The following is a 17,716-nucleotide window of genomic DNA, read 5'->3' as shown; positions in this document are numbered from 1 at the left end:
GCATTTCAAGTCCAGCAGAGGCATTCAGAGATTCCATTTAGCATTTAGGTGTAATTATAAGGTGAAGTATACTTTACCTTATTAAGGTGTTTTTTGCTTTTTTCCTTTTTAAATGGGAGTGTAGATTTCCTTGGAGATAGAATTATTGACTACACTACAGCTTTGACTGTGGATCACAACAAACTGGAAAATTCTTAAAGAGATGGGAATACCAGATCACCTTAACTGCCTCCTGAGAAACCTGTATGCAGGATAAGAGGTAACAGTTAGAAATGGACGTGGAACAATTGACTGGTTCAAAATTGGGGAAGGAGTATGACAAGGCTGTATATTGTCAGTCTGCTTATTTAACTTAAATGCAGAGTACATCATGAGAAATGTTGGGTTGGATGAATCACAAGGTGGAATCAAATTTGCCAGTTGAAAAGGCAACAACCTCAGATATGCAGATAATATGACTCTAATAGCAGAAAGTGAAGAAGAACTAAAGAGATTCTTGATGAGGGTGAAAGAGGAGAGTGAAAAACCTGGTTTGAAACCTAACATTCAAAAAACTAAGATCATGGCATCCGGTCCCATCACTTGATGGCAAATAGAAAGGGAAAAAGTGGAAGCAGTGACAGATTTTCTTTCCTTGGGCCCCAAAATCACTGTGGATGGTGACTGCAGCCATGAAATTAAAAGACAACTGCTCTTTGGAAGGAAAGCCATGACAAACCTAGACAGCGTATTAAAAAGCAGAGACATCACTTTGCCGACAAAGGTCCATATAATTAAAGTTATGGTTTTTCCAGTAATTATGTACAGATGTGAGAGTTGGACCATTAAAGAAGGCTGAGCACTGAAGAATTGATGCTTTCGAATTGTGGTGCTGGAGAAGACTCTTGAGACTGGAAGGAAATCAAACCAGTCAACCCTAAAGGAACTCAACTCTAAATATTCATTGAAAAGACTGATGCTAAAGCTCCAATACTTTGGCCACCTGAGGCAGAGCCGACACATTGGAAAAGACCCTGATTCTTGGAAAGACTGAGGACAGAAGAAGGGGATAGCAGAGGATAAGATGGTTAGATAACATCACTGACTCAGTGGACAAGAATTTGAGCAAACTCTGGGAAATACTGGAGGACAGAGGAGCCTGGTGTACTATAATCCGTGAGGTTGGAAGTCGGATACTACTTAGCAACTGAACAATAATTAACTAATTAATAAAAACCACCACTGCATCTTGAATTGGTAAAACAAGCGTCTTGTTTTGAACGCACACAATAATTTTGTTGCCAGACTGCTTTCCATTTTGAAGAAAAATTTGTCTTCTAGGAGAATGAAAGCCTAAGACCAGCTCAACACCACCACCTAGTGGTGAGAGGTATACATAGTACTTCCCTTGAAACCCATCAGACGTACTTGCCTTTTCTACCCAAACTGCTAAGGCAAAAGTAAGTCCTGAGAGACAGTAACAATGTAAAATAATAATGGAAAAGGAACACTGAAAGTTCAAATGTCAGTTAAAAGCTTTATTGAATAAAAATGTTTCAGAGTAAGCAAGACTGTAAGAAAGCAGAATATTTTTACATCTCTAAAAAACATCAGAGCTAAATCTCGAAAAAAGCTGTATAAAGTAAAGCCTATAGCTTAAAATGCTTCTCTCCCCGCCAAAATACAATTTGGAATATCAATTATGTACAACAAATGTACTCAAGTTTATATTTTTCCAAAACCTTAATACTAGAAAATCATCTCTCAAGAAAGGCCTATAATTGGTTTAATTGCATCCTAGGAATACTGTCTGCCATAAAAATCTATACATTTCAGAACTTATAAGTATTCAAAAACTAATGTCCCAGAAAGGGGATATCAGAAGTAGAATTATAGGGGTGGGGGGGGGGGGTCTGAACTCAAGTGGTTTAAGGCATCTTTTTCTTTTTTGTTATTCCTCCTTTAAACTCATCACTTTGCTCTAATATGCAACATGGCAAATATAAAAGATCTTATAAAAATATTGCAGCTTTCAGTAAATTATGAGAAATACAGAGACCACCAGAGAAGAAAGCAGTCACTTGGGGTGTGGTCATACTCATTGGCAAATACCATAGCTTATTTGGGACACAATGAATCCCTCCAGGCACCAAGGGTGCTCAAAAGGTACTCTGAAAAGATGGTTGTGCTGTATCTCAATACTCTAGGTTCAGGATGTGGTCTAGAAAGCAGGATGCAATAAACCCCCCTATATATCAGAGTAAGCAATAAATCCCCCATATACATCAGAGTAAGAAAATTAACCTAATTTTTTAAAAAAGACTAAATATTTAATCTCTTAGCAGAGGAATACTAAACAATAAATTGGTATTCATGTAAAAATATGCAAACTGTGCCCTTTATACTAAAGTGCATTCAGTTATAATATTTAGGCCCCTAAATCCCTTCTGCTCATTCCATAATTGAATTTTTAGTGGAACAGTGCACTACTAATCATCTCTCTATTTTCATATTGTCTTTCAGGAATACAGTGAAATCTGGACCTTATCAGTTGGAATATCCGCCCCCCCCCCCACTCCGCCATACATACTCCTGCCCCCAAAAGACCTTAAAGCAGTTGTGTATATCATCATTGCTAAAATAGAGGATTTAAGTGATGTTATCTCTAGCGTTTAGAATTGGTTCACTTAAGCTGCAGTATGGGATTTTTTTTTTTGAAGCAGGAACTCTCTTCCAAAGTTACTTCCTCATAAATTTCAGTTCATGCTGAGACAGCTGTTTATGTGTATCACTTTGATAAGGGCAGTAACTCACTGACACTCACATAAATGTAAGGCCCAACATCATTGCAATTTGTTATTCTTCATCTTCATCTTCATCATAGTACCGATTTCTCTTTATCTGTTCCTCTACAGACAGCTCTTCAACTACTTCTTCCTCCCAGAATCCCACATCCTGGGATTTCTGATTTTGAGTAGTGAATTCTTTAGTGGAGGGGTTGTCTGTATAGCTAGACCAAGTTTTTGACTTGGGTTCTAGTGGAGACTGCTTTTTGAGGAGGTTTTTATCACTTTCATCTAAGTTTGCACCATTCTCTATAAGATTTTCACTCCCCATCTCAAAACTGTGAATCTCCTTACTTCTCCGCCCAGCCTCCCCTCCTTTAGATCCCTTGTTGGGCCAGGTTGCTTTCCCCACACTCTCATTCTTCTCAGAGGCGCTGGCATTTTCCATGTGTTTCCTTTCTGCTGCTACACCTCCTCCATACTCCTCGTTTGGCTCTGACATGCTCCAGCCTTTCCTGATAGGGGGGGACAAGGCTTTTGGGCTTTTGACTGAAGAGGTTCGAAATGAAGCTGCTACGGTGAATGGGCGGCTTCTCTCCTTCAGAGAAGAAGAGCGTCTTAGCTTCTTCAGATCCAGGTCTATATCCTCAGGAGCTTCAGGCTTGCTAATTTCATCCTCAGGCGGCCACTTAGGCTTCAATACTTTGATCCCTTCTTCCAGGGCACTTCCTGAACTGCCAAGCTCAGTGGGGGGTGGCCAGGCGATCCTCAGCTTCTTGGTTTCAGCTGGCTTGTCTTCCCTCTCCAGCGGGCAGGAGGCCTTGGCTTCCATACTTGCAGTTAGCACACCCACTTTCTCAATGGGGGCATTTTCTACCCCTGGGCTCTGAAGGGTCTCCGCTGCATTTGGAAGCTGGGCTGGTCTCTCCAATGTCTCTTCGTTTTCATTTTTGCTTGCCCACAGATCCTTGTGTGGTCTGTGTCCAAAGCCTTCATCATAGTTACCTTTAGATTTAAAGAGTTGATTGAAGTGAGGTTTGCAATAGATTCTCCCATGTAAAGAGGCATATGTTCCTAGACTGTTGTTTAAAAAAAAAAAAAGAGCATAAAGTTAACAAATGTGTATACTCTTATTTATACCAGTAGACTGAAACCTGGCAACTCCAGTATTTCCAGAAGATGCAAAGTGAGAAAAATATCTTTAAAAGCACTTCAGGGACTTCCATGGTGGTCCAGTGGCTAAGACTCTGCACTCCAATGCAGGGGGCTCAGGTTCGATCCCTGGTCAGGGAACAAAATCTCACATGCCATAACTAAAGACCTTATGTGCTGCAACTAAGACCCAGTGCAGCCAAATAAATAAAAATTTTAAAAAAGCACATCATCAGTCAACCGAAGATGCTCCATCCCCTTTTAAACATGTTTGTTTTTATTATCCTTATCAAAAAATGCTCATTTCTAGGCCTGAAACTTTAGAAGACATTCTTCCACTTGGTGCATGCTCCCATTTTCAAGTGATTTCACTCCCTCCCCTCTGTCAAAATTGTTAAAAAAAATTACTTCCAGGAAGTCTTCCCTAGGTAATTCCACCTAACTCTGATCATTCTCCTATTTCCTAACTATTTATAACATGTAACTATTTTTAATGATATTCCTTTGTAAAAAGTTGAATCATTTTCCTCCTAATTTCCCATTTGTGTTATAATTTAAAAGCAGGAATGGGTATAATGCTCTGCCAATGACTGGCACTCAGTAGATGCCAGTGACTGAATAAAGGAAAGCTATGGTTAATAGGAGAAGAGCAAACAACAGCCAGAAGTCGGTCTACCCTAACTTCAGTGCTGGACAGGTCTTTAGGACATCTGGTGTCTCTCAAAGGGTAACACATTTTATAGGAGGGGTGGAAAAACGACATTTATTTCCACAGGAGAAACATAAAAATTCAAAAATTTAGAAGAATGTGCTCTGAAGAAAAGAATACAGTGGACGGAAAAAGAACCACTGAGTGGAAGTTATAGTTGCACATTTTGGCTCAATAGAAGGGAAAGTTGTGGAGCTAGCGCTAACACCAGAACTAGCTGAAGTGGGGTATTAACCCACCCAGAAGTGCCACACAGGTGCCAGGACATCTTTCAACAGTGTGGTGGAAGGGATGCCTGCTCTGGAAGGAAGGCTGGGAGAAATGCCATCCTGGTTACTTCCTCCTCCAATATGGATAAAAGGAGCTCACATGGAATTTTTCTACAATTTGCCACATTTATATCCATACTTTGAGTTACTAAGAAGAAATGATACATCATTATTTTCTCAGAAAATAAAACAAAGCAATATATAGAAAAATGTGTGTTCTTCAGGATCTACTATTTTTGCTGTTTTTTCCATTTATACAGTACTTGGCATAACCTGAAGGGCTTCAACAAGTAGCCTCTTGAGATTTCTTAACTGTATGATTCTTTGATACCAAGGGAAAACATTCTGCTAAATTAGGTCACCAACAACCTGCATGATTTAAGCTTTAGTCCTAACGTGTAAATTAATGGCAATGTACCAAGAAGTTCTAAACACCATTATAATTTACTATAAAATGCTTGTAACTAAATGGTACTTTTCACTTCCTTCGAAGATCCTCAACGGCACACACAATTTTTTTAAATCAACCTCCCAACTTTATTACAGAAAAAGCAATGATTGTAAATCTCTAGAACACAGTCAATTTTCTGGGATACTTCCCTCAAAAACATGACATCTCTAAACACATGTCAAAGCATACATGGTTCTCAACTGTACTAAGTAGGTGAGAAGCTGAAATCCTAAAATGTTCATCTTCCAACTTTACCAGTCTGTAGTCTATCTTTGGATCAGCAATAATCACCTGAAGAGCTACTATAACTTCATTAATTTTTGTCTGTAGCTCTCTGAGCTCTTCTAACAGCAGATACTATTAGCACCACAGATTTTAGTATTCTAAGTGTTCTAAAAACCAAAGCCTCCCTCTGGAGGTCCAACTACCTCCAGAGATGTCTTGTTTGGTCTGGCTTACCTAAGCTTGCTGTTGCAATAGGAACAACGGAAGCAGCTGATATGAAACACCTGCTGGTTGGCCAAGAGACGCTCCATCGGGTAGACTGTTTTCTGACATTCCACGCAGGTCTCTCTTGCAGGTGCCTGAAACTTCTAGGAAAAGGTAAAGGACAACTTCAGCTAGCTAAGGCAGCGAGAAGTTAGTACTCTGCTGAGGTGGGCCCCGGGATTTACTTTGTTATTTATGGGCTCCCTTACCTGGGCTGTCAATTCTCAGAGGAACACTAAGCCTGCTATAATTCTATCATTTGACTCTTTAAAGCCAAAGGCTCTCCTGAATTCCTTACCCAGACTGCCTGGCTATTCTAAGTGCAGCAGCCACTGAGGATAAGTGGATCTAGGGCCGGATTGCAGAGAAAGGCTTAGACCAACCACCACACACACACGAGTACACACAAAAGGATTCTGCAGACAGGAAGTTAGGAGAAAATGTCATCAGACACAGAAGAAAGACAATTGTTTAAGTGCCAAATAGAAGCAGGACAGGCTTTTTAAAGAACTGTTTCTGAAGGGGATAACTTTCAAGGAGAGAAAGTGCATTTGGCTTTGGGAAGTAGGAAAAGACACTGGTTTTTTAAAATTTATTTACTTAAAAATTTTTTTTTATTGAAGTGTACTTTATTTTACTTTTTTTTTTGAAGTGTACTTTATTTACAATGTTGTGCCAATCTCTGCCATATAGCAAACTCAGTTATATACATATAGACATTCTTTTTTGTATTTATTTGGAAAAGATACTTGGATAAAGCAACTATCAGCCCCTTCTGCTTATAATCGTGACTTACTCAATCCACTAGACATAATATTTTTAAATAAAGCAAAATGGACACATAAAATGGAACATTTTAAAAGAGACACAAACAATTTTATTAGAACAACAGAAAAAAGCACAGCCCAATAAAACTATAGGTTCTATAATCTTTTTAAAAAACCAAAAGGAGAATAAAACTAATGTACTGGGGCAGGGTGGGAGGAGTCATAATAGGGAATTCGTGAACTGTTTGTAGTGTGGAATATGGGCAGGGTGAGCACAGTTGCTGCTGGTAAACTTAATCCTAAACTACAAAAGGGCTTCCCAGGTAGCTCAGTGGGAAAGAATCCACTTGCCAAAGCAGGAGACGTGGGTTGGATCCCTTGGTTGGGAAGATCCCCTGGAGAAGGAAGTGGCAACCCACTATAGTATTCTTGCCTGGGAAATCCCATGGACAGAGGAGCCTAGTAGGCTACAGTCCATGAGTCGCAAAGAGTTGGACCCTAGTGAGACTGAACACACACAAACTACATACTGTATTCTAGCACTGATGAAAGCTAGAGTTCCAAAGCTGTAAGTTTTACACGATAAGAAGTAGTCACATGGCCACTAGGGTTGGGGGTAAGAAGTCTCTAGCTGTGTGTGATCCTTGACTTGTCTCAACAGAAACACCTCAACTATTAAGAGTAAAGGTAGGAGAAGTTTGGTTAAGGTGGTCTGGAAGCTCTCTCAGGCACGTTGGTGGCCCCTTTGCCACCAGGACCAGTATGGTGGCGAATAATACAGTTTAGTCCCAAAGCTCAAGGCCTGACTGGTTAAGGTAAGCCTAAAATAAAAGAGCTTATGGGTAAGATAGAATTTTAATTTAAAAAGTCTGAAAATAGACCCATAAAAAAAATTCAGACTGCTGGCTCACTTGCCACATGATTCACAAAGAAGTAAAGCAAAAATAGGAATGGTTGCCAAGCAGATTTTGACAGGAAATGAGAGTAGAAAATGGGCAGAGGAGTAAAGGTTAAGATCCATAAAAGGGAATTTAATAAAATTGGTGGTAAACTCCCAAATAGCACCAAAGGATTTAAAAATGAGGGGGGAGGGTGTGCTGAGTGTTAACAGCAGGCTCTCCATTTCTAGGGTTACAGTCAAAAAGAAAAACTTAAATCAGTTTACCAAGCATAACTGAGGAATTTAAATATGATCAAATGTTACTGTACTGAATGCTGTTGGCAGATATTAGGGCATTATTTGGAGTCTGAAAATGTTTCCTTTTTTTTTTTTAAATTTTATTGAAGTATAGTTGATTTACAATGCTGTGTTAGTTTCTGGTATATAGCTTAGTGATTCAGTTATATATGTATATTCTTTTCATATTTTTTTCCATTATGGTTTACTATAGGATATTGAGCATAGTTCCCAGTGCTATATAGTAGAATCTTGATGTAGAATTGGTTTTTCTTTATTTCTTTCCTTTTTTTTTGGCTGTGCCCTTGGCAGTGAGAACTCAGAGTCCTAACCACTGGACTGCTAGCAAATTCCCAAATCGTTTTTTCTTATATCGACACTTCTAACAAGATAGGGCCTAAGTGGAGATGTCCTTGTATAATTTAATTAGGTTTTTCTAAAAGGACTAGGTCCTTGCCTAGCAAGCAGGAAATATTAAAAGAATAAAATTTGGGTATAATAGTACAATTAAAGCCTGTACAAATCACAATTCAGACAATGTAAAGTAATAGGCCCAATGTATTTACTTATCAGTGAAAACCTTTTTCAGCTCTAGGATGAATGCTGTATTTTTAACAGTTAGGAGAATACGTGTTCATTCTGGTCAGTAAAGGCAGAACAGGAGACAGAACTTTCCCATGGCAGAGGAGGAAATGGGTATTATTCTGCTAAAGGGGATTGGAGGCCTACAGAGCACACCTCTGTTTAACACACACACACACATACACACACACCTACAGAGCACACCTCTGTTTAACACACACACACACACACACACACACACACACACACACACACCTACAGAGCACACCTCTGTTTAACTAACACATACACACACACACACACACACACACACACACACACACACACACACGGAGAAACACACAGTAGAAGGGGTGCAGCCCAGAACAGAAAGCTGTAAGTTGAGCTCACATTAGGAGGAAAGTGGAAGGCAGGAGCAAAAATTAGGTACCAGGAGCAGGAAGCAGAAGCTGGAAGAGACAAACAGGAACCTTCAGTGAATACAAAGCATTCGGTGTGCCCTGGAGCGCTTTTTACTGCAGCAGAGCTGAAGCTCAGATACAGACTCAGATCCAAGAATAAGACCACGTTTTCTTTCTTTACCAAGTAATGCTGCTAATCGTGGTAACACCAGCTCACTCATACCCACCTGGGGTTAGATCAGAGTACCAACTCAGGAGAGAGAGTTTTCCAAGCCTTCACCCACACAAGGAGTGTCTCACGAACAATTCTTCACTGTCTTCCTACCTCCCACACCTGACCCACATTTGCTCTCTCTTGACTAGGGCATTCACTCACAAGTGAAAAGGCATTCCTCTCCTTAACATCAAATTAATAAATTGCTAGCTCAAGCATCTAACTAACCACAAGCTTCTAACTAGCCAGACCTACCAGATTCCCATTATTCCTATCCCTTTTTCACATACACCCTTTTCAATATTATTTAAGGGTTATGTGGCAGCTGCCTAAGGGCCCCTATAGTATTATAAAGACAAGAGGAGCCCAACATGGCAATATGCCAAGTCAGAGTGGCTGCGGCTGTGCCTTCCCTTTATTTCCTCTGTCCTGGGCTCTCAGCCACTTTTCTGTAATTGCCCCCGTGTCTATTCAGACAACAGGAAGCATAGTCAGTGCCCAAAAATCTCTACCATTATGGTAGGCCTGGCATACATCCTGCCCATGCCTTCATGGCATGCTCGAACTTGGCACAGCCACATTTAAAATACTGCCAGTAATAGAATGTTTAGACATTTTTTAATCTTTATATTTTTTGCAGTTCATAAGATGCTTTGTCATCTCCCCTCCCTCACCATTTTTCACACTAAAGCACCACGATATCAGGTGCCTTATTAAAGCTTGCACAGTCAATAATAACAGAATTAAAATTAAAACTCAGAATTCTCGACTAACAAACTGAGAGAGTATTTTCTAAATTGTCCTGGAATAAATTTCCATAACTAAAGGAAACTCTTTGGGGAAGACAGCAGATGCTAACCCAATTGAAAATGATTTCCCCACAGCATTTTGAATGAACAAGTCTTCACTTTGTTTCAAATTAAAATATGTAGATAATATCTCAGGGATTGTCAGGAATGAATGAGGTAATATATAAATAATTGATGTCCCCAAACACTCTCAGGTCTTTCCCATCTGAGGGATGTTACAGGCCTTCTGTTGATCAGCATCTACTTAAAGCTTTTTTTCCAATAAATTTTTATGACTATCTACATTCTTTTGCTCTCTTGTCTTACATATATTTTTTAGTTCGACAAAGGCCCCAGTTGGGGTATATGTCTGTGTGTGGGCAGCAGCTGGCCATAAGTGGTAAAGCAACTAGCCTTTAGACATAGTGAAATCAGAAGAAAATTCTGTACTGATGTCAGGCCTCCATGCCTCAGATAGAACACTATAAAAAGCCTTTCATTTCCTCCTTCCAATTTGTGCAAAATATCTGGGTAATTAAACTGAAACCCTCCCCACCATACAGTAAATAGCTGGGCTGGCTCTGGCCTTAACCCTTCTGCTGGCTTTTTGTGAAATTCTTTGTGAAAGCATTTTGAAGATATTCACATCTTACATAGGTTGCTCTACATGTAGAGGAAACGTTAGTGCTCTGAGAAAGCAGTAATGATGTAGGTAGTCAGAAAAGAATCTAGGTGCCCTTCTAGCATAATTCTGATAGATTTGCAAAGCAGCATAAAACCTCTTACCCTGTCCATGAAGGAAGGGACAGGTACAAAGGGTACAGCCTCTCATTCAGGCTGCCGTGTTTTCTTTCCACATCCAACAGCAAGACAAGCCTAGCATCCTGGGGTGGAGTTATCCCAGACCAGTAGATGTTTCTAGGGCTAGTCATATCTCCTTCCTTATCCTCCTTCCAGGAACATTTAGGGAATAACATTTTAGTGGGAGAACATAAAGCTTAAGAGACCTCTGGGTCTCTTGAGTTGAAAGGTCTGATTCTTCTCACAGGGTCTACTGAGCTCTAGACCCAGAACACCTATTTTGAGAAGGGAACCTGCTATTTAAACTTCTTTACTGCCAAGTCTCATCAACGGAACTGTCTGGCCGGTGTTCAAAATAGACAAAATCCTTACTTTTAAAGACTAATATCATCTGTGGAGTGGTTTTTTTTTTTTGTTTTTATTTTACCTTATTAAGTCTAGTCAAGGCTATGGTTTTTCCAGTGGTCATGTATGGATATGAGAGTTGGATGGTGAAGAAAGCTGAGCGTTGAAAAATTGATGCTTTTGAATTGTGATGTTGGAGAAGACTCTTGAGAGTCCCTTGGACTGCAAGGAGATCCAACCAGTCCATCCTAAAGGAGATCAGTCCTGGGTGTTCATTGGAAAGACTGATGCTGAAGCTGAAACTGCGGGGAGCCAGCCTGACTGCTCAGGCTCCTTCTTGGCTCTGAGAGAGATCAAGAGGTCCCTCTCTGTCCCGCCACCCCTGATTTATTAAAGCACAGGTTGGCCTTTCTCACCTCCATCAAGGAAATTGCTGTAGCGATCTTTCACCTGTTCACCTGTTGCTGATAAACTCGTCATGATTGAAGCCTGTTTTCTATCCAGTTAATGTTCTATTGATTTCAGTTGGGTGCTAGGGTGATGCTTTACTGATCTTAAGTGGAGGAATTTAAAACACCTGTGCCTGTAGCTCTGCACATATGCAAACCTTTGATCTATTAGCAACTCCTGTTAGCATATATATAGGTGTGGTATTCTTCAATAAAGTTGGCAGAGTCAGACGCAAGCAGACTCTGTCCCTCTCAACCCCATTCTTTTCTAGTCTTTTCTTTCCTAGTCCTTTCTTTTATTTCTCAGGTATTTTGGCGATTGCGCCCGTGACCGGTTCGTTTGCCGGCAGGCTCCGGCATGAAACTCCAATAGTTTGGCCACCTCATGCAAAGAGTTGACTCACTGGAAAAGACGCTGATGCTGGGAGGGATTGGGGGCAGGAGAAGGGGACGACAGAGGATGAGGTGGCTGGATGGCATCACCAACTCGATGGACATGAGTTTGAGTAAACTCCAGGAGTTGGTGATGGACAGGGAGGCCTGGTGTGCTGGGATTCATGGGGTCGCAAAGAGTCGGACATGACTGAGCGACTGAACTGAACTGAACTGAAGCTAAAATTTGAAATGAATTGAGTCTTTACCTTAGATGTCCTATTTTCAATAACAGGCACTACTAGGCAGCACATTTTCCAGGATGTGGGGGACCCAAAATCTATTCTGAGTGAACACATTTATTCTTAGCTGTATGTAATTTCCCAGTGGAGAAAAAACTTCTGTTGCATGGTCTATAGCCACGAGACCAGTTATGTCAGCAGGTTTTCCTGGAAACGCTAAAGTATCTACATACTTGCCTGCAGAATGTAAAGGCAAACTCTGAGGAAGGGAAAATAAACAGTCCTTAAATAAAAGTGGAGATGTGATTGGGTAAAACCCCGAGCTCTGTACAACACCATAACCATTTGAGCAAACACAGGTAGTCAGGCCAGTTTACTCCAGTCAAAACCTGAGGTGTATGTCTGGTGCAAGCAGGCTTGTTCTAGTGCTGAGTGACCAGAGCCAAAGAGGCAGGCATGGTACAGAGGGAGCTTTATCTCCATCTCCTCTCTCTGGTGTGCCAGGAAGGCCTTAGTGAGGTGCATTTCTTTGCACATGGCTCATCAGCTCAGATCCTGGAGTATGAATAAGGAGGGGTCCCAAAGGTCCAACCCAGGACCAGGAAGTCTGGTCTAGTAGCCAAGGGAGGGAAGCAAGACTGGATTGATAATTCAGACACACTTGAGAACAGATTTTAGTTCTTAGATCAGCTACAGAATCCCCCTAGTCCCTCAGGCACACACAATCCATAGCCAAGTCAGCTTTGCTGTTCTTGGTCCAGAACCACAACCCAAGGACTCACATCTGGGCAGAATTGCTGCTGGAGAGGAAATTAACCCTGTGGCATTTGCTACTTTGTTGGACTCCAGATACTGGAAAAAGAAAAGTGCTGATGGCAGCATGAGCAGAGCTTCGAGGCCAGAAGAGAGGGTCACGCCAAGGACATGCAGATCCCATCATGCAGCTCAGTTCTTTCTTCCTAGTTCACTTGCTTTCTCATGTTACTTTCTTCATTTTTTGTTCCTTTCAGTAAATCTTATTCTCCTCATGTCTCTGCTTCCTTTAAAGTCTTTATGTTTACCATCTTCCCCCACCCCTGCCCCACTCTCTTTTTCAATCTAACCTTTAAATCCTGGATTTTCCTTATTCTCCCTTTGTTTCAAACGCACACCTCTGTCTTGCTCTCTTCATCCTTTCTGTGTACTAGAACTTTCATCAAGAAACCAATCATGCCCACAGTTGAGAGACAGAAATGGCAGATGCGTGCATGAAGTTAAGGCAGTACAAATCACCTTAAAACTAATTCTACCCACTGAGTTTCTCTCAAATGTTAAAACCTTTGAAACAAACCTTGACTACTTAAGAGAACACCACAGGAGGAAGACACTAAAGAAGTGTAGGTATGTTTGGTTATTAATGCAAGTGGGTAAATCAGCATGGTATTAGCAAAGCATTCAATTAAAACAAGCCAGGTGAACAGCCTAAAAGAGAGGCTGAATATATACTTTTTTACCTTTGTTTATTTTTATGGGAATATTAACTTGTTCATAGAAAGGGAAAGGCTGCTTTTTTTTTTTTCTTTTCCATTTATTTTTATTAGTTGGAGGCTAATTACTTTACATCATTGCAGTGGTTTTTGTCATACATTGAAATGAATTAGCCATGGATTTACATGTATTCCCCATCCCAGTCCCCCCTCCCACGAAAGGCTGCTTTTAAAAATTAGTGAATAAAAGGAGACCATAGATTGAGTAGCCTAGTAAAATTTTCCTACGGTACAAACATTTTGTAAACTCCTTAATATCTAATATTATAACTAAGTGTAAATGTTACCTGAATACCCGTTAGTAGAGCAAATGGACTGGCCAAACCCTGCTGAAATGTACACATTCTTTCTTTAAATGCACTGACTACCAATCATGTTTTCATTAACTTCCTCAGACCAGGGAGCCGCTATCTTTAAGCTAACACTGTACATTCCCATCCAATGGGCTGATTTTTAATTTAACAGATTTTTTGTATTGCTCATTTTACAGGTTTTTGCTCATTCATAGATTTATGAATTTGGACTTAACAAGAAAATAAGTCGGGTTATTTTCTTTCACTTTGGGTTTTCTTTCAGGAGCTTTCCATATTCCAGACAGAGCAATATTAATGAGCCTCATCACGCCTGGCTCAAATGCCTAAGAAAAAGTGGCAAAATTTTCAAGTAAATTGACTGGTTCAAGTGTGCTCTTATTTGGCATTTTCGTCCCCAGGAAAGCCAAAACAGGTTATTACGAACACAGTGATAAAAGATGCAATGAGCTTTACTAGTAAACCAGTGTCTACAGGCTCCAAGAGAAATCACCATCATACCTTCACTGCTTTGGGAGGAGAACTTTCAGAAAGGCTGGAGGCTCTGGCATCTGGACTTAGCGGCTTGGGATGCACAGGCTGCTGGCCCTCACTCTTGAGCTGGGAGTTACCTGCTTGAGTTACAGAAGGAAGACGTTTTATGGTATCTCAGGAGAAGTATCAGAAAAGGTTCTTCCCCAAGTTTAGGCACCTCTATTATCGACAGGTCCTTTCAACGTCAGGAAAAACGCTGCTTTTCCGTTGAAGAATATTCTACTACTAAAAGCTATGTTGTTAGATTCTGTCATAAATTGGGGTGTCAACGCAGAGGGTTTCTCATCCTTTGCCACATGCAGCTGAACCCAAACCACCCTACAGAAGGAAACTTCTGCCCTGTAGCATTTGTCATTTTTAAAGGCTGCTTGTAGACTTTGATGGCTTTTTGGCAATTAGCACTCCCAATAACTCCTTCTGGGGTGTTCCAACTGAACTTGGGAAAATGGGGGAATGTGTGGGCAGAAATTTCACAACACATGCTCATGTATATGTGTGTATATAATGTGACACCATCTTCTTGGTCAGCCCTACAGCAAATATCCATAGATGAAGATTATGGGAAAAGGCTCCATAAAATTTTTTTCATAGTCATTGACGTGTCACTTACATAAGTTAATTTCCTGCCAGTATATTCATTGTGTGGAAAACTCAGAAGAGGCACAGAGAAGTCATTCACGCAGTTACTAAGGAACCATAAAAGAATTCCCTAAAATCTAGAGTTATGTCAACAAAGTATTGAAAGATTAAGGCTTACTTTTCAAAAAAATGTTTTGCAAACCTAGTCAAAACTCAGAAAAATTTCTAGTCCAAGCAAAATGATTGCAAATGGAATGTTCTTGGATTCAAGCAGCAAGAATTTTTCTGAAATTTTAAGGCAGGGTTTACTAGAGATCTGTTTAGCTAATACTTCTGCTTCTTGCTGAGTTTTCAATGTTTAGTGAGTTATTAACCTGAAGAAAAGCTAGAAATCTATATATATTAAAAAACTAATACACTGAACATCAGAATCAAAATTGGACACAGTAAATTAAAAAACAAAGATTTTTGTCTTTGGGAAAAGAGGCTCAAAATGATTCCAAAGTAGGATGAAAAGGTGATCAAATTCAGCACCAACAGGAACAATTTAGCCAGAGGGCGGATTATAGTACATATTTATATAGATATAATAAGAAAAGGGTATTTTTTAAAGGCTACTCAAATACCAATTCTTATCCCTGTAAATAAATAAAGCCCTTTTTGGCTAAACTTCTATTAAAATGAAACTTCAAAATTATAGTTTTTACAGCATTAAACCTGAAAAGGTTTGGTATAAAAGACAGGGTAAGTTCAAGGAGAGAAGCATCAAAAATATTCAGTTTGCCCCAAGTTAATCATATTTCATTGAATTTAACATCTCTCTTTGCCATGGGATATGTGAAAGGTACCCAGTCATCAGTCATTAAAACCAAGTGAAAGATCTAATCAGCTGCATTACTGGATTTAATATGTTACATATTCTCAGAGCTGACAGAAACGGGGACAAGCCCCCCCACCCCCTGCCCTCCGCACCCAAACAGGGGCAAGAGAACAAGACCCTCACCCTCCAGACCTAAGAACGAACACTTACGGGAATCATCTTCAGCAGGGGTGGAATGGGTTGCCAGGCTATTCTCAGATGCAGAAACCTACAAAAAAAGGCGGGGGGATTAAGAATCACATTAAAAATAAAAGAGCAAACTGCTGTAATGCCATAAAAACCTGCTGACTCCAGTCAGTCACCGGCTGCCTGAGGGGAAATAATGGGCCCCAGAACAGCTGAGCATTTAAACAAGAGGCAGCAAAATGTCTTTTACGAGGATATTAACATGCCTCTCAATTACAGAGTTACGTGAATAACAGACTGCAAGCAACTGCCAAAAGTGTGCATTATCTTCCTTTATAAAAGAACTTCTGAATATATCTTTCTACTCTCAAAAAAAAAAAAGAGGGAAAGTGGGGTGTGAAACAAATCCTTCTATCAGGGAGGGCAAAGCTCCTCACCAAAAACCACAACTCCTATAACTGTAACTCACTCCAAGGCAAGATAAAGTCTTTACATACAGGAACTATTATTCTTTCATTTTCCTAACTCCTTATTGCCCAACCAAACACATTCTGCTGAAACAAGCTTGCTAGTACAGAAGACCTTCTGATAGCTATAAAACAAATTTATCTATAACAACCCTTTGGTATTATCTTCAAAGGTTAGTTTCCCTTGTTTAATTCCAGTCTCAAAATGGTAGTGTTTAACAAGATGGCAGATCTTAGGTGTAGGTGATTACTTTTCCCATTAGCCATCAAATTTAAATAAAAGAACTTTCTACCAGCTCACTCCTCCGTTCTCCTGTCCCCTAGTCCTTCCGTATATCTTCTTTCACATTCAAAATCATGAAGGGTCATCAAACGACCCAACGTGCACTCTTCATGGAATATTCTTTCATTCAGATGTCAGGGATTCACCATGCTGAGTGTTTATATCAGGATGTCTAATGTACCGAATAAATTTACAATGGAGATTAAGTTGTTAGCTGACTGCACATGAATTTCAGCATGGTCAGTTTTTCCCCCTTTATTCTCCTTTTATTACAGGAGTTCTGACATGGCATAAAACAAACCAGTATAATAATAGTTAACACGGATGAAATGTTTACTATGTTCCAGGTATTGGAATGACTACTTTAAATGTGTTATTTCATTTAATGATATGAAATAAATTTTCTGAAAGTAGTGCATGGCTACAAAAAGCTCTTCAATTCTTGCTTAATTAGTAGGGGCATCCATCCCAAGATGTCCTTTTTTCACTTCCAATTTGGACACCTTGAACCTGCAGGGTAAGTTTAATGACAATCATGACATCACTGCACGTACCCAACTGGATGACTTCACTACAGAACAGCCAGGAGACAGTATGTGAGATTTTGCTCAAACATTTCATTAAAGAAAAGTATAAATTCATTCACAAAAGGAGAAAGCGAAGACCAATACCTTGACAAAATACTCTATTTCAGGCAACTTGACCCTGGCATTAATGTCCTTTTGTAACAAACCCAAGTTCAAACAGCTCTTAGGTGTTGGTTAACGAAAGCTAGGCAAACAGCCAAAAGGATAGCTGAGGCTTTGAAAAATTTTACAAATTTTAAGGCAACCAAGGGTTCATGAACCTACAGTATATGCTTGAAGGCTATGTACTATTTTTATTTCTTCTATTCCCCACCTACTCCCCAACTTGTGATTCAGTTGCACTGATGCCCTTTTAGACTGTAATTAAAATGTTCGGATCCTCCAGTTCAGCTCAGAGTTCCAGTTGCAAATCAAGAAGACAATTAAGAAAGAAACATGAAATTAGAAATA

General features: G+C 40.0%; 1 protein-coding gene across 3 annotated transcripts in view; it reads right to left on the bottom strand.

The window, feature by feature from the left end:
- Positions 1-1,496: 1,496 nt before the first annotated feature.
- LIMA1 (LIM domain and actin binding 1) overlaps positions 1,497-17,716 on the bottom strand; it is a 92,518-nt gene continuing 76,298 nt past the window's right edge. For 2 of the 3 annotated variants that reach the window (XM_020908169.2, XM_020908171.2), the window contains exons 8-11: positions 15,954-16,011; positions 14,312-14,424; positions 5,806-5,939; positions 1,497-3,844 (exon numbers count right to left, since the gene is read on the bottom strand). In XM_020908169.2, coding sequence (XP_020763828.2) covers positions 2,836-3,844; positions 5,806-5,939; positions 14,312-14,424; positions 15,954-16,011 — 1,314 coding nt within the window. In that variant the 3' untranslated portion in view covers positions 1,497-2,835. The remainder of the gene's footprint in view (positions 3,845-5,805; positions 5,940-14,311; positions 14,425-15,953; positions 16,012-17,716) is intronic. The other variant, XM_020908170.2, reaches the window with a different exon arrangement.

This window comes from Odocoileus virginianus, chromosome 24, assembly GCF_023699985.2.
Source record: "Odocoileus virginianus isolate 20LAN1187 ecotype Illinois chromosome 24, Ovbor_1.2, whole genome shotgun sequence".
Lineage (NCBI taxonomy): Eukaryota > Metazoa > Chordata > Mammalia > Artiodactyla > Cervidae > Odocoileus > Odocoileus virginianus.
The sequence above is the reverse complement of the archived record's forward strand: the minus strand, read 5'-3'. Positions and strand labels throughout refer to the sequence as shown.